Consider the following 16,434-nt stretch of genomic DNA (forward strand, 5'->3'; position numbering starts at 1 on the left):
ATGAAATGTGTTGTCACATATAGCACAAACAATAACAAATGTAATATCTGTCCCACCATTTCTGTGCTCTGTCCTGTTTTAAGAGATGGTGTGAAGACCCTTTTGGCTGAATTAAATATCACCCCAGAGGAATACGCATTTGGGCGGACAAAGATCTTCATCAGAAATCCACGAACAGTAAGTATTTGACTGAACTGCTAGGCATTAAGACAATTATTACATAATCCTAAATGTTGGAAAAGGAGATATTGGTATGTTGACTGGGGAGAGGAGTCTAACAGTACCTCCCTGAGGAGATATCAGTACACTAACTGGGGTCTCTTAGTCCTTTTAATGGGGAAATAGCTAGATGTTTACTGGGGTGTCCGCACAGGATATACAGCAACAAACCACATGCAAAGGAAAAGATTGTGGGGGTTGGGGAGGAAAATGAACCCAAGAAGAGATGTTTGACATCTGCCCCTTTGTTTTCATAGAGGAGCATCACTAAAAAACAACCCCTTTCACTTGAGACTTTTCTTCTGATGAAAGTTTACTGAGATTGGTGAAAGGTTATGACTTGTCTGTGATTCTCTTCCCTCTCCCAAACCCACCTTAACGACTACTTCCTTTCTGTACAGCTCTTTGACCTGGAAGAGCGACGGCGGATTCAGATGGAATTCCTGGCGACCTTGATTCAGAAGACTTACCGCGGCTGGAAATGCCGGACCCACTTCCTCCTGATGAGGAAAAGTCAGATCATTATCTCTGCCTGGTTCAGGAGACATAACGTGAGCCTGGGCCTTCCTGAGCTGTTGAGATAGATGGACAGCGGGATTTGAGAAACACACCAGGGTTCACATCAAAAGGCGGTGTCAGTGATTTGGCTCAATGATGAGCCAAGCGTGATCCATCTTATCCAAGATGTCAAAGTGACTGTTCCCTCTTTCTTACATTTCTTTTTGTTTTGAGAGTGAATTTTGTGCCTTACTGAAGTGGGGGATGTTACCAGATGTTAGTGCTGGCTATGGGACTATCATTCTCCATTTCAGCATCAAGCGCTCCCAGATTAGATGAAGAGTAAAGCTCCCACTCTCCCCGGAAAGCACCTTAATCCCACTCGAAAAGTACCCCTACATTGGCTCAGTAACAAACGGTGTACTAAAGTCACTGAGGGAACATCATTAGTGTTCATTTTTTTTTTTAAGAATTGGAATTCATTTTTATAAATCTGGAATAAATAGCTGCTATCAGTAAAAGTGACCATGCATCAGTCGGATTGTCGTAAAAACCCAACCGCTTCACTGATGGGAAAGGAAACCTGCCGCCCTTACCCGGTCTGGGCCTAGATGAGAATCCAATCCCACACTACTGTGGCCACTTAGCTGTCGCTCTGCAGTGGCCTAGTGAGCCTGTACGTTGTATCAAACCACTACTCAGAGGTTCAAAGAAATGGCCCACCACCACTTTCTTGGGGCAACGCGAGATGGACAATAAATGCCAGTCTTGCCAGTGATGCCCACATCCCAAGTTAAAAGAATATTGGCCTATGGACACTCACTGCTGAGGCTCAAACAAGAAAGGGTCTCTTGTCCATTGCAATGGTGGGCTGGTGGGGCTCATGGGCTGTACCCCAGCAACAGTCAACGTGTTCAGGCGAGCAGGGAGAAAATTGGTAAAATGTGGAAAAATACTCCAAACTGTTGAAAACAAGCTCAATGGAAAGGTTCTTTTTGACGCTGTATTTTTTTCTTCATCCTCACAGCAACAAAAGAAATATAAAAATATGAAGAAGGCTGCCATCTTTCTTCAAGCCTGTATCAGAGGCTGGAAGGTTAGTACTGCTTTACGTCCTGTCATGGAACAAATTGTCTCTTAAAAGGATACTCTCATCGAGTCAACCTAGGACGGGATACTGTTCACAACCTGGGTGTCACCTTTGACCCTGCAATGAGCTTCCAGCCACATATCCCGCAGCATAACTAAAACCGCCTGTTTCCACCCTCCGTAACATCGCCCGTCTCCGCCCCCTGCCTCAGCTCATCCGCTGCTGAAACCCTCATCTGTGCCCCGGTTACCTCTAGACTTGACGATTCCAACACACTCCTGGCCGGCCTCCCACATTCTACCCGACGTAAACTAGAGGTGATCCAAAACTCGGCTGCCCCCCCGTGTCCTAACTCGCACCGTGTCCCGCTCACCCATCACCTCCTGTGCCCCTTGTCCTAACTCGCACCGAGTCCCGCTCACCCATCACCCCCTGTGCTCACTGCCCCCGTGTCCTAACTTGCACCAAGTCCCGCTCACCCATCACCCCCTGTGCTCACTGCCCCGTGTCCTAACTCGCATCCAGTCCCGCTCACCCATCACCCCCTGTGCTCACTGCCCCGTGTCCTAACTCGCACCGAGTCCCGCTCACCCATCACCCCCTGTGCTCACTGCCCCCGTGTCCTAACTCGCACCCAGTCCCACTCACCCATCACCCCCTGTGCTCACTGCCCCCGTGTCCTAACTCTCACCGAGTCCCGCTCACCCATCACCCCCGGTGCTCACTGCCCCCGTGTCCTAACTCGCACCCAGTCCCACTCACCCATCACCCCCTGTGCTCACTGCCCCGTGTCCTAACTCACACCCAGTCCCACTCACCCATCACCCCCTGTGCTCACTGCCCCCGTGTCCTAACTCGCACCCAGTCCCACTCACCCATCACCCCCTGTGCTCACTGCCCCCGTGTCCTAACTCGCACCGAGTCCCACTCACCCATCACCACCTGTGCTCACTGCCCCCATGTCCTAACTCGCACCGAGTCCCACTCACCCATCACCCCCTGTGCTCACTGCCCCCGTGTCCTAACTCGCACCGAGTCCCACTCACCCATCACCCCCTGTGCTCACTGAGCTACATTGGCTCCCGGTTAAGCAACGCCTCGATTTCAAAATTCTCATCCTTGTTTACAAATCCCTCCATGGCCTCCTCACCCCTTCCCTATCCACGTATGTGGCTCGCTGTCAAATTTATTTGTTTTGTCTTCTAACACTACTGTGAAGCGCCTTGGGACGTTTTACTATGTTAAAGGCGCTATATAAATACAAGTTGTTGTTGTTGTTGTACAGGTATGACCATTTACACAAATACTTGTTGCATCTGTCCCTTGATACATTTGTCCTCTCCCACTGTCTTTATACGCCCATTTGCCACCAGCTAGCAGCAGGTGCAGCACAGACCTGGGATCAAACCTGGAGTTTGCCAGTCTGATGTTCACCAAGTGGTGCATTTACCATCCGAGCCACTTTGAGGAGCATGCTCAGGTCAACTTTGAACAGAGTGATGTAACTAAGCTTCATAAAGCATTTGAGGTGCTTCTATTGCCTGAGAACCTTTTACAGTGTTTATAATAAATCATAGCCTGCACGCCTCACTGTAACAAGTTTACTGGTAACTGACGGAGAAAGTCAACAGGGAGTGTTTGCACAGAGATTAACAGATATCTCCGAGTGAATTTCAAACTCATCCAGTCAAAAGGGATTCTAAAACTGCATGGACCTGTGAGAACAAGCTTGAGCAGTTTATCTCTTATCTGAAGCCCTGAGATTACAGCTGTCACATCATCTTGTACTCCTTTTCCTCTTAAGCTTCTACAGTAACGCTGCAAATTCCATTTCTTCCAAAATGCTGAATGGAAGTGAGATTATTAAAAATGGGAATGCCAGCCCATGGAAGACCCAATTAATTCCCATCCTCCTGTTCAGATCCCTCCATGGCCTCCTCGCCCCTTCTCTATCTCTGTAACCTCCTACAACCCTCCGCGATCTCTGCGCTCCTACAATTCTGGCCTCGTGAGCATCCCCCGATTTCCATCGCTCCACCATCGGGCGGCCGTGCCTTCAGCTGCCTGGGCCCCAAGCTCTGGACCTCTTCCCCCTCTCTCTCCTCCTTCAAGACGCTCCTTAAAACCCAACGTCTTTGACCAAGTCTTTGGTCACCTGCCCCGAATATCTCAATTGGCTCAGTGTCAATATTTGTCTGATTTAGACTCCCGTGAAGCGCCTTGGGACGCTTAGCTACGTTAAAGGCGCTGTACAAATGCAAGTTGGTGTTGTTTTATTCGTCCTTAACTTCTGTCAATGGGTAAGATGATCGTTTTGTCCCAGGTCCGCAAACTGCAGAGAGATATGAAGCAGCAGATGCGTCGTGCCTCGGCTGTCACCATCATTGCGGCTGGCTGGCGAGGTCTCCAGGTAACGGGGCGACCAGGAGTGCTCATTAAATCCTCACCCATTCGCAATGTAACCTCGAGCCAAATCAACACCTTTCACTCTGCTCTGGTGTGCTGTTCCGCTGATGATGTTATGAAGTTGAAGCACAACTTGTATTCCCCGTGTTAACTGTCGCACTCTTAACATCATCCCCGGGCAGTTAGTACAGATTTTTAATATTCATTTTTCACCCTGCCAGAATCTCTCGCTGTCAGCCGTGGCTCCGTGGGTAACACTCTCGCATCTGAGTCCGAAGGTTGTGGGTTCAAGTCCCGCTCCAGAGACTTGAGCACAAAAATCTAGGCTAACACTCCAGTGCAGTACTGAGGGAGCGCCGCACTGTCGGAGGGGCGGTACTGAGGGAGCGCCGGACTGTCGGAGGGGCGGTACTGAGGGAGTGCCGCACTGTCGGAGGGGCGGTACTGAGGGAGTGTCGGAGGGGCAGTACTGAGGGAGCGCCGCACTGTCGGAGGGGCGGTACTGAGGGAGCGCCGCACTGTCGGAGGGGCGGTACTGAGGGAGCGCCGCACTGTCGGAGGGGCGGTACTGAGGGAGTGTCGGAGGGGCAGTACTGAGGGAGTGCCGCACTGTCGGAGGGGCGGTACTGAGGGAGCGCCGCACTGTCGGAGGGGCAGTACTGAGGGAGTGCCGCACTGTCGGAGGGGGCAGTACTGAGGGAGTGCTGCACTGTCGGAGGGGCAGTACTGATGGAGCGCCGCACTGTCGGAGGGGCAGTACTGAGGGAGTGCCGCACTGTCGGAGGGGCAGTACTGAGGGAGTGCCACACTGTCGGAGGGGCAGTACTGAGGGAGGGCCGCACTGTCGGAGGGGCAGTACTGAGGGAGCGCCGCACTGTCGGAGAGGCAGTACTGAGGGAGAGCCGCACTGTCGGAGGGGCAGTACTGAGGGAGCGCCACACTGTCGGAAGTGCTGTCTTTCGGATGAGACATTTAACCGAGGCCCCGTTTGCTCTCTCAGGTGGAATTTAAAGATCCCACGGCCACTATTTGACGAAGGAAGGGGGGGGAGGGGTTCTCCCCGGTGTCTTGGGGGCCAATATTTATCCCTCAACCAAAATCATAAAAAAAAACAGATTTTCTGGATGGTCTCAAAGCGCTTTACAGCCAATGAAATACTTTTGGAGTGCAGTCACTGTTGTAATGTGGGAAACGCGGCAGCCAATTTGCGCACAGCAAGTTCCCACAAATAGCAATGTGATAATGACCAGATAATCTGTGTTTTTTTTTAAAAGGTCAGCATTCCATTAGCCTTTTCAATCGCTTTTTGTACCAGGCCACTAGCGTTTGGTGACTTGTGTACATGGACACCCGAATCGCTTTGCCCCACCACTGGTCCAATTTTCTCACAATTCAGAAGATATTGTCTTTCTTGGATCCAGAGAGGATGACCTCACACTTCCTTACACTGAACTCCATTTGCCATAATTTTGCCCACTCAAGATGCCTAAGTCCCTTTGTAACTTCCTGTTCCCACCTGCACTACTTACTCTGCCTCCCAACTTGGCATCATCTGCAAAATTGGCGAGACTGAGAGGTTAGAGCTAGAGTTGAGAGGGATCACCTATCAGACAACCTTTTCCTTGGACCTTGTTCAGGAGTGTGAGAGAGGGGTTAGTTGAGCTGTTAGCTACGGTCACTTGCGATTGTCAGAGTCTCATGTCCTTCAATGACATAAATGACGGCAGCTAAACTGGACAAGTGAAAAATCTGCTTTTCTATCTTTGAATTTTCTTGAACAGAAAAACTACACACAGCACTCCCAACACTAATATCCTTTGTTTGTGACCTCAGGTGCGGAAAAGGCACAGGAAGTATTTCAAAAGTAATGCTTCAAAGATAATCCGTAACTTCATAATGACGTCAATTGTGAGTTTGCCCATTGTATTTAATGTTTATGAAGGGAAGACTTGTCAATGCTGGGGAAAAGAACACTACCTTCTTTGCACCTAATGCTGGTGTCGAGCACTCCCAGGTATAGTTTCAGGAAGCTACATTTTAGAACTCACTTTGTCCCAACATCAACCTCAGAAAATGACTCCTTACTGGGCCACCTTCATGAGCTCTGTGAATGAGATTGTCCAGTGGTGCCAAATTATGAACCATTCTCTCCGGTGGATTTGTATCCATTTGGAAGTAGGTTGTCACATTACGGTCAGCAATAACCGTTTCTTTAATGAATCCACATATCAGCCATCTCGAAGGTTTGTTTTGCTTTTGCACCTCACGGGCTTCCTGCTATTTCGAGTCCCACTCTAGCTGTGAGATGATCTGGGTGATGGATGCCTCGTCAATCGCTGATTAGCAGGAGGCCCGCGTGGATAGGATGGTGTCACTAATTCCCCTCGTCCTATCCTGCTGGACCATCAGCGCCCCCTGGTACTCCAGCTACTGGGATTCCGACGACTGCTCATGAAAACATTAGCGGACCAAGTGGCACGCGGTCACAGAGTGGCAGGGGTGCAACTTTGTGGCAGTGACTTGCCACACTGGGAGTTCCCAATCTCGGCCCTGTGGAAGCAAGGTGCCTCCCCAGAGGGGAGAGGGCAGATTTAGGTGAGCTGCCCAGGCCACTCTCGTGCCTCTTCAAGTAGTTGCTCACAGAGTGGCAGAGTCTGAAAGTAGGTCACCTGTCTGCCCCCTCAGTATGATGCATAACACTGGATGAACTAGGAGGAAAAAGGAGTTTTTTTAAAAAAGATATTGAGAAATATGTTGGCAGCTAATATGGCCTCCCCACACAATTTACTGTGTAAGCTAAGGTTTTAAAAAAACATACAAAGCAACGTGATAACTTTCTTTTCTTTCATTTCTAAAGCTACAAAAGTACCTTCTTGGACTAAAGAACAAACTGCCTTCAATGTCTCCGATAGACAGGAAGTGGCCAGCAGTGCCTTATCTCTTCCTGGAGAAAGCTCACCAGGAGTTGAAGAGGATCTTTTGCCTCTGGAAGGTCAGCCTCATATGCACAGTACCAGTCTAGCCCTGTATTATTCTGCAGCAGCGTTACATAAGGGGCCATTTTGCTGAACGTACAACAAATACACAGGAACAGGAAGAGGCCATTCAGCCCCTCAAGCCTGCTTCGCCATCCAATCAGATCTCGGCTGATCTATTTCCTAACTCCATCTACCTGCCTTGCTTCTGAATCCCTTGATGCCCTTACCCAACTTTCAATTGATCACCAGCCTCAACAGCCTATTAGGGGGAGAGAGTTCCAGATTCCCACAGCCCTTTGTGTGAAGAAATGCTTCCTGACATCACCCCTGAACGGCCTGCCTCTAATTTTAAGATTGTATCCGCCTTGTTCTGGACTCCCCCCCCGCCAGAGGAAACAGTTTCTCTCTGTCTACCTTATCCAATCATTTAATCATTTTAAACACCTCGATTAGATCACCCCTTAATCACAGAAATTTACAGCATGGAAGGAGGCCATTTCGGCCCATTGTGTCCGCGCCGGCCGACAAAGAGCCACCCCAGCCTAATCCCACTTTCCAGCTCTCGGTCCGTAGCCCTGTAGGTTTCGGCACTTCAAGTGCACATCCAAGTACTTTTTAAATGTGGTGAGTTTTCTGCCTCTACCACCCTTTCAGGCCGTGAGTTCCAGACCCCCACAATCCTCTGGGCAAGGAAATTTCCCCTCAATTCCCCTAATCTGCTATACTCGAGGGAATACAAGCTGAGTCTATGCAACCTGTCCGCATAATTTAACCCTTTTAGCCCTTGAGCTTTTGAATGTGTCTGATCATATTGGTGGAGATCATTAATACCAGCTAAAAACACCCATTCCTAAAACAGCCTTAAGTGCTGTGGTTTCAGTTACAATCTGGCAACATTGACAATGAGAATTCCAGTGTCTCTTGCGCTGGGATAGGGGGAAGAGAACTGATTGACTCTATCGTGCCCTATTTTCTCCCCTGTTCTCCTTTTGGTCTCATTAGAACAGCCAAGAGACCAGGTGCACGATCTGTTTTAAGGCAGCTGCCAATGTTACTCTTGAGTCAGCCAGAAGAACAACCCAGTATTGACTTTCCTGATTTTCTCTCCCTGAACATGGGAGATGGCTGGACTCCACATCATCTGCTCACAGCTGAGATCAGGAGCTCAGTGAAGTGGGGATATTGAACTTGTATTCCACCACTCATTAGCACCTTTTTGTTGGTATGCCAGTGTGGTGACAGTGCTCGTATCTACCTTGTGCTTCAAATCATTTGCGGTTACTAGCTTCCAGCATAAAATACACTTGAATATCCATTGTGACCACTGGTATGTGATTTATAATTGCTCAATTGATGCCACATATACTGCTCCTATCTCTGTAACCTCCTCCAGCCGTACAATCCTCTGGGATCTCTGCGTTCCTCCAATTCTGGCCTCTTGTCCATCCCGGATTTCCATCGCTCCACCATTGGTGGCCGTGCCTTCAGCCGCCTGGGCCTCAAGCTCTGGAACTCCCTCCCTAAACCTCTCTCTCTCCTCCTTTAAGCCGCTCCTTAAAACCTACCTCTTTGACCAAGCTTTTGGTCACCTGTCCGAATATCTCCTTATGTGGCTCAGTGTCAAATTTTGTTTGATAATGCTCCTGTGAAGTGCCATGGGACATTTTACCATGTTAAAGGCGCTATATAAATGTAAGTTGTTGTTGTTGTTGCTAAACTGAATGGCCGCTCGCCCTGAATATGTCCTGTTATGCCCAGTGGTGTCAGAATTGTTCGGATATAATAATTTATAATGAAAGTTATAAGCAAAATAAGCAGGATCTGTGGTTGCTGAAAACACACACACCTGGCGATCAGCTCAACACTGCCACCAGGAGGAACTTTGGAATATTGCAGGTGCCGATTGAAGTAAGTGTATGATTTGTAAAATTACAACTTGTATTTATATCGCACCACAAACGTGGTAAAATGTCCCAAGGCGCTTCACAGCAGTGGATTTGAGTGGGCTGGGTGTATCTCACTTTAAATGCTGTGAGGAGATGGAAATGTAGAGTCCAGCTGCCACTCATCAATGAGCGAATCATCATGACTGATTCAACAGTGATAATTACAATGATGTTCAAAATTAGAGGCAATTGTCCTTGTGCCATCACGTATGATTTAGTACGCTTGGTTTGAGAATAGTGGACAGGTATGAACAATAAGGGGATATGGGGTTATGGGGAGCGGGCAGCGAAGTGGAGCTGAGTCCATGATCAGATCAGCTATGATCGTATTAAATGGCAGAGCAGGCTCGAGGGGCCGAATGGCCTACTCCTGCTCCTATTTCTTATGTTCTTATGAACATATTGCGATTGGGCGGGGGGGGGGAAGAGAGAATAGAGTTTCCCCTGACAGCTCAGAGGATAGGTGAACTATGTAGGGAGATACTGAGCTACATAGAGTAGAAGGATCCCAGGTTTGATCCTCAGACTGTTGTTAGCCATCTGACCCCCCAGCAATGGGAGGGGTGCTACATTTACCTCAGTTTTAGGGAGGGATTCTGCAAGAGTTCCTGCTCCTGATTTCTATCCAGTGACCGACCCACTTACTGTAAACTGCATTTTTTTTTAAATTAATTCTCGGGATGTGGGTGTCGCTGGTAAAGCCAGCATTTATTGCCCATCCCCCTAATTGCCCCTTGAGAAGGTGGTGGTGAGCCGCCTTCTTGAACCGCTGCAGTCCGTGTGAAGGTGCTCCCACAGTGCTGTTAGGGAGGGAGTTCCAGGATTGTGACCCAGCGACGATGAAGGAACGGCTGATATATTCCCAAGTCGGGATGGTGTGTGACTGGGAGGGGAACGTGGAGATGGTGGTGTTCCCATGCGCCTGTGGGTGTTGGGTAAGCATAAGCACACCGGTAATTTCGGTGGGTGTTCTCCTGATCTTTCACAGTAATTGGTGGAAATCCGCCAATCTTTCACCGCAGTTATGGGCAGAGATCGGTGACCCCACCCCATGGAAATTCTATCCCACGATCGGGCTTGGTTATGATGTTCCAAGGTCGATATAGGCTGCTGGAACTCACAGTTTGAGCTCACATATGAAAAATGGCCAAGAGGGTGGGTTACCAAGTAGTTCCTGGCACTATGGAGCCACAGCCCAGCCTAATCTACACTGGAATGTGTGTTAAGGAGAGCAAGGAGAAAGAGAACGGGAGGGAAACAAAGAACAGACTGCTGTTTGTTACAGTTGGTACAGGACATTCTGAAATGGGAGGGAGAACAGCCAGTTGTCGTGGTGCACATTGGTACCAACGACATAGGTAAAAAAAGGGATGAGGTCCTACGAAACGAATTTAAGGAGCTAGGAGCTAAATTAAAAAGTAGGACCTCAAAAGTAGTAATCTCGGGATTGCTACCAGTGCCACGTGCTAGTCAGAGTAGGAATCGCAGGATAGCTCAGATGAATACGTGGCTTGAGCAGTGGTGCAGCAGGGAGGGATTCAAATTCCTGGGGCATTGGAACCGGTTCTGGGGGAGGTGGGACCAGTACAAACCGGACGGTCTGCATCTGGGCAGGACCGGAACCAATGTCCTAGGGGGAGTGTTTGCTAGTGCTGTTGGGGAGGAGTTAAACTAATATGGCAGGGGGATGGGAACCAATGCAGGGAGACGGAGGGAAACAAAAAGGAGGCAAAAGCAAAAGACAGAAAGGAGATGAGGAAAAGTGGTGGGCAGAGAAACCCAAGGCAAAGAACAAAAAGGGCCACTGTACAGCAAAATTCTAAAAGGACAAAGGGTGTTAAAAAAACAAGCCTGAAGGCTTTGTGTCTTAATGCAAGGAGTATCTGCAATAAGGTGGATGAATTAACTGTGCAAATAGATGTTAACAAATATGATGTGATTGGGATTACGGAGACGTGGCTCCAGGATGATCAGGGCTGGGAACTCAACATCCAGGGGTATTCAACATTCAGGAAGGATAGAATAAAAGGAAAAGGAGGTGGGGTAGCATTGCTGGTTAAAGAGGAGATTAATGCAATAGTTAGGAAAGACATTAGCTTGGATGATGTGGAATCTATATGGGTAGAGCTGCAGAACACCAAAGGGCAAAAAACGTTAGTGGGAGTTGTGTACAGACCTCCAAACAGTAGTAGTGATGTTGGGGAGGGCATCAAACAGGAAATTAGGGGTGCATGCAATAAAGGTGCAGCAGTTATAATGGGTGACTTTAATATGCACATAGATTGGGCTAGCCAAACTGGAAGCAATACGGTGGAGGAGGATTTCCTGGAGTGCATAAGGGATGGTTTTCTAGACCAATATGTCGAGGAACCAACTAGGGGGGAGGCCATCTTAGACTGGGTGTTGTGTAATGAGAGAGGATTAATTAGCAATCTCATTGTGCGAGGCCCCTTGGAGAAGAGTGACCATAATATGGTGGAATTCTGCATTAGGATGGAGAATGAAACAGTTAATTCAGAGACCATGGTCCAGAACTTAAAGAAGGGTAACTTTGAAGGTATGAGGCGTGAATTGGCTAGGATAGATTGGCGAATGATACTTAAGGGGTTGACTGTGGATGGGCAATGGCAGACATTTAGAGACCGCATGGATGAATTACAACAATTGTACATTCCTGTCTGGCGTAAAAATAAAAAAGGGAAGGTGGCTCAACCGTGGCTATCAAGGGAAATCAGGGATAGTATTAAAGCCAAGGAAGTGGCATACAAATTGGCCAGAAATAGCAGCGAACCTGGGGACTGGGAGAAATTTAGAACTCAGCAGAGGAGGACAAAGGGTTTGATTAGGGCAGGGAAAATGGAGTACGAGAAGAAGCTTGCAGGGAACATTAAGGCGGATTGCAAAAGTTTCTATAGGTATGTAAAGAGAAAAAGGTTAGTAAAGACAAACTTAGGTCCCCTGCAGTCAGAATCAGGGGAAGTCATAACGGGGAACAAAGAAATGGCAGACCAATTGAACAAGTACTTTGGTTCAGTATTCACTAAGGAGGACACAAACAACCTTCCGGATATAAAAGGGGTCAGAGGGTCTAGTAAGGAGGAGGAACTGAGGGAAATCTTTATTAGTCGGGAAATTGTGTTGGGGAAATTGATGGGATTGAAGGCCGATAAATCCCCAGGGCCTGATGGACTGCATCCCAGAGTACTTAAGGAGGTGGCCTTGGAAATAGCGGATGCATTGACAGTCATTTTCCAACATTCCATTGACTCTGGATCAGTTCCTATCGAGTAGAGGGTAGCCAATGTAACCCCACTTTTTAAAAAAGGAGGGAGAGAGAAAGCAGGGAATTATAGACCGGTCAGCCTGACCTCAGTAGTGGGTAAAATGATGGAATCAATTATTAAGGATGTCATAGCAGCGCATTTGGAAAATGGTGACATGATAGGTCCAAGTCAGCATGGATTTGTGAAAGGGAGATCATGCTTGACAAATCTTCTAGAATTTTTTGAGGATGTTTCCAGTAAAGTGGACAAAGGAGAACCAGTTGATGTGGTATATTTGGACTTTCAGAAGGCTTTTGACAAGGTCCCACACAAGAGATTAATGTGCAAAGTTAAAGCACATGGGATTGGGGGTAGTGTGCTGACGTGGATTGAGAACTGGTTGTCAGACAGGAAGCAAAGAGTAGGAGTAAATGGGTACTTTTCAGAATGGCAGGCAGTGACTAGTGGGGTACCGCAAGGTTCTATGCATTGTACATTAATGATTTAGACGAGGGGATTAAATGTAGTATCTCCAAATTTGCGGATGACACTAAGTTGGGTGGCAGTGTGAGCTGCGAGGAGGATGCTATGAGGCTGCAGAGTGACTTGGATAGGTTAGGTGAGTGGGCAAATGCATGGCAGATGAAGTATAATGTGGATAAATGTGAGGTTATCCACTTTGGTGGTAAAAACTGAGAGACAGACTATTATCTGAATGGTGACAGATTAGGAAAAGGGAAGATGCAACGAGACCTGGGTGTCATGGTACATCAGTCATTGAAGGTTGGCATGCAGGTACAGCAGGCGGTTAAGAAAGCAAATGGCATGTTGGCCTTCATAGCGAGGGGATTTGAGTACAGGGGCAGGGAGGTGTTGCTACAGTTGTACAGGGCCTTGGTGAGGCCACACCTGGAGTATTGTGTACAGTTTTGGTCTCCTAACTTGAGGAAGGACATTCTTGCTATTGAGGGAGTGCAGCGAAGATTCACCAGACTGATTCCCGGGATGGTGGGACTGACCTATCAAGAAAGACTGGATCAACTGGGCTTGTATTCACTGGAGTTCAGAAGAGTGAGAGGGGACCTCATAGAAACGTTTAAAATTCTGACTGGTTTGGACAGGTTGGATGCAGGAAGAATGTTCCCAATGTTGGGGAAGTCCAAACCAGGGGTCACAGTCTAAGGATAAGGGGTAAGCCATTTAGGACTGAGATGAGGAGAAACTTCTTCACCCAGAGAGTGGTGAACCTGTGGAATTCTCTACCACAGAAAGTAGTTGAGGCCAATTCACTAAATATATTCAAAAGGGAGTTAGATGAAGTCCTTACTACTCGGGGGATCAAGGGGTATGGCGAGAAAGCAGGAATGGGGTACTAAAGTTTCATGTTCAGCCATGAACTCATTGAATGGTGGTGCAGGCTAGAAGGGCTGAATGGCCTGCTCCTGCACCTATTTTCTATGTTTCTATGTTTAATGCCCATCGGTTATGGTAGGCATGTTCACAAATGCGATTTGTCCATTATATGGGATGGCTGGTATAATGCATAAAACATCTGGGCACCCAGAGTGACAAAAAAAAGTTAGGATTTGCTGTACTCTGTCAGCTGAGGGGCTCTTAACCAGGTGGGTTGTAATTTTCTTAGCCATGCCTGGCGTAAGATGCATGCTCTGCTAGTTATTCTTAAAATAGTTCAGCAAATTCTCTACTTGTCCCCTGGAAATACTTCCCCTTAATGGGCAGGGCCCACGGCAAACTGAGTCGATTTAAAAGAGCCTCTGAACGACAGAAACAGAACTCATGACCGAAACTACAGCAACATCTGCCAGTAACAGGAAGGTGATTTCTCCAGCAGAAGGCTGTGAGTGGGGGGATAGTTACAAAGGATGAGCATAAAATCAATCCCAGTCACTGAGAGCAGTGTGGTCTCCAGGTGTGATTTGACGGGGGAATTACCCAATCATCTCCATTCTGGCCGGGACTTGTGGTGTCGCTGTACACAGTTTTTGTAGTATTTGGTACTCCGATAGGAATGATGCTAAACACAACCATCCAACCTGCAGAGCAATGGAACAAAATTCCTGGAACTCATTGGTCGTTTCTGCCCGAATTAAACGGAGCATTTAAGACACTATAACTGGCAACTCTGAAATAGACATTATTGCAAACGGCTGTTGCGTTTTGGCTGATACAAGAGACTGCCCGCTTTAAACATGGACGTCTTAAGTGGTGGGGACTGTACTTGTTTATGGTGCTGCATCTCTGAAAAATGAAAATTGCTAAACTGTCTCCCATTTCATGATTATAGTGTAAGAAATACAGGGAGACCATCTCGAAGCAGAGGAAAACAGAATTAGAAGAAAAGCTGTACGCCAGTGAGCTCTTCAAGGATAAGAAAGCCTCGTATGCCTCCAGGTAACAGAAAACTTTTTCAACTCCTCGAGTCTTCATAAACACAAAAGAATAGTATGCAGGTACAGCAAGTGATCAGGAAGGCCAATGGTATCTTGGCCTTTATTGCAAAGGGGATGGAGTATAAAAGCAGGGAAGTCTTGCTAGTTATACAGGGTATTGGTGAGGCCACACCTGGAATACTGCGTGCAGTTTTGGTTTCCATATTTACGAAAGGATATACTTGCTTTGGAGGCAGTTCAGAGAAGGTTCACTCGGTTGAACCCACCCGTACAGGCTGGCAGACTTAACTCTTCTAGCCTACTGTATATACCTTGCCCAGCCACTGGGATGCACTGCCTGAAAGGATGGTGGAGGCAGATTCAATTTTATCTTTCAAAAGGCAGTTGGATAAGTATCTGAAGGAAAAGAAATTGCAGGGCTACGGGGAAAGGGCGGGAGAGTGGGACTAGCTGAGAGTCAGCAGTGACTCGACGGGCTGAATGGCCTTCTTCCATGCTGTAACCATTCTATGATTCTATGTGGTGATCAGAGGCAAAGTTACAAACTGCCACTCTAAAACAAGTGTACTTGCACAAGTCTTCCATTCCTTCATGTGGTGACCCTGTAGCATCAGTGCTCAAATATTTAGACAGCCAACCAATGGGTGTTAGCAGTCCAGTAATTTCACCAGTTTCTGTCACCAGTCAGAGGATCCCAATGCCACTCTGGACTTTCCGCAAGGTTTTCCCGCATCTCCTGTTGGAACCCTCCACCCCCGAGAAACCGCGTAACAGCCATTTCTGCCACCTTTTCAGCGTCTCCACCACTGTTATGGCAGAGATTGGGAGAACCTCATGGAAATTCTCTCCCCAGATGTCCATTCATTCGTGTACATACAGTGGGAACTGTGCATGTTCAACAGCTTGAGCTTCAGAGGACCATTGTGCCTGTCGAGTATCTAATGATCTCAGTCTGTACCTGTCCCATTGATCACCAATCCTATTCTCATTTATCCCACTTCTTTTTCAAGGAGTTAATTGACTCAGCCCCAAGTTCACTATTGCGTTGCGGGAAACTCCCCTAGTTTTGCACGTTTGTTAATTTACTTGTGTTTGCACGATCTATTCCATTAAGATTTAATCTGTTTCTGTTACCTTGTTAGTGTGCCTCAGCCCTTCAAAGGACAGTACTTGGACACTCAGAAAAGGTCCAAGTACCAGAAGCTTGCCAGTGGCATAGAGGGGACGTTACTTATGATGGACACAGCCATGAAAATTAACAGAAAGAATGGAAAGGTAAGGAAAGGAATGGGACTCTGTCCTACATCTTAGAGTAGCCTGCAATGGACAAAATAGGGAGGAGAAATAAGACAATGTCCCAGCTTCCAAGGGCTGCCTGTGTGGAGAGAGCTGATTATACAATGATTGAATCTTGTGGATTAATCCTTCTGTGTTGTAAATTGATCTCCCTGCTGCCACTGGGCTCAGTAACCCCCTCCCCATCAGGAGTCATGCTGATGTTTTCCCTCCTGATCACTTTACCGGAAAATGTGTATGTTAACGTCACAATTGAGCATGAATGTCCTCCCCACGGCAATAGCTGCCCCACACTCACACATGGGCAGTTGGTGCGATATTAGTGGT

At 47.7% G+C, this 16,434-nt stretch overlaps 1 protein-coding gene across 1 annotated transcript in view; it reads left to right on the forward strand.

The window, feature by feature from the left end:
- The window catches only part of LOC139240903 (unconventional myosin-Ib-like), a 67,898-nt gene that overhangs the window by 48,639 nt on the left and 2,825 nt on the right, over nt 1-16,434 (forward strand). Inside the window, exons 18-25 of the mRNA XM_070869410.1 lie at nt 84-177; nt 621-770; nt 1,745-1,813; nt 4,131-4,217; nt 6,047-6,121; nt 7,071-7,205; nt 14,706-14,812; nt 15,954-16,086. Of these exons, the coding sequence (XP_070725511.1) occupies nt 84-177; nt 621-770; nt 1,745-1,813; nt 4,131-4,217; nt 6,047-6,121; nt 7,071-7,205; nt 14,706-14,812; nt 15,954-16,086 (850 nt within the window). The remainder of the gene's footprint in view (nt 1-83; nt 178-620; nt 771-1,744; nt 1,814-4,130; nt 4,218-6,046; nt 6,122-7,070; nt 7,206-14,705; nt 14,813-15,953; nt 16,087-16,434) is intronic.

Source organism: Pristiophorus japonicus, chromosome X, assembly GCF_044704955.1.
Source record: "Pristiophorus japonicus isolate sPriJap1 chromosome X, sPriJap1.hap1, whole genome shotgun sequence".
Lineage (NCBI taxonomy): Eukaryota > Metazoa > Chordata > Chondrichthyes > Pristiophoridae > Pristiophorus > Pristiophorus japonicus.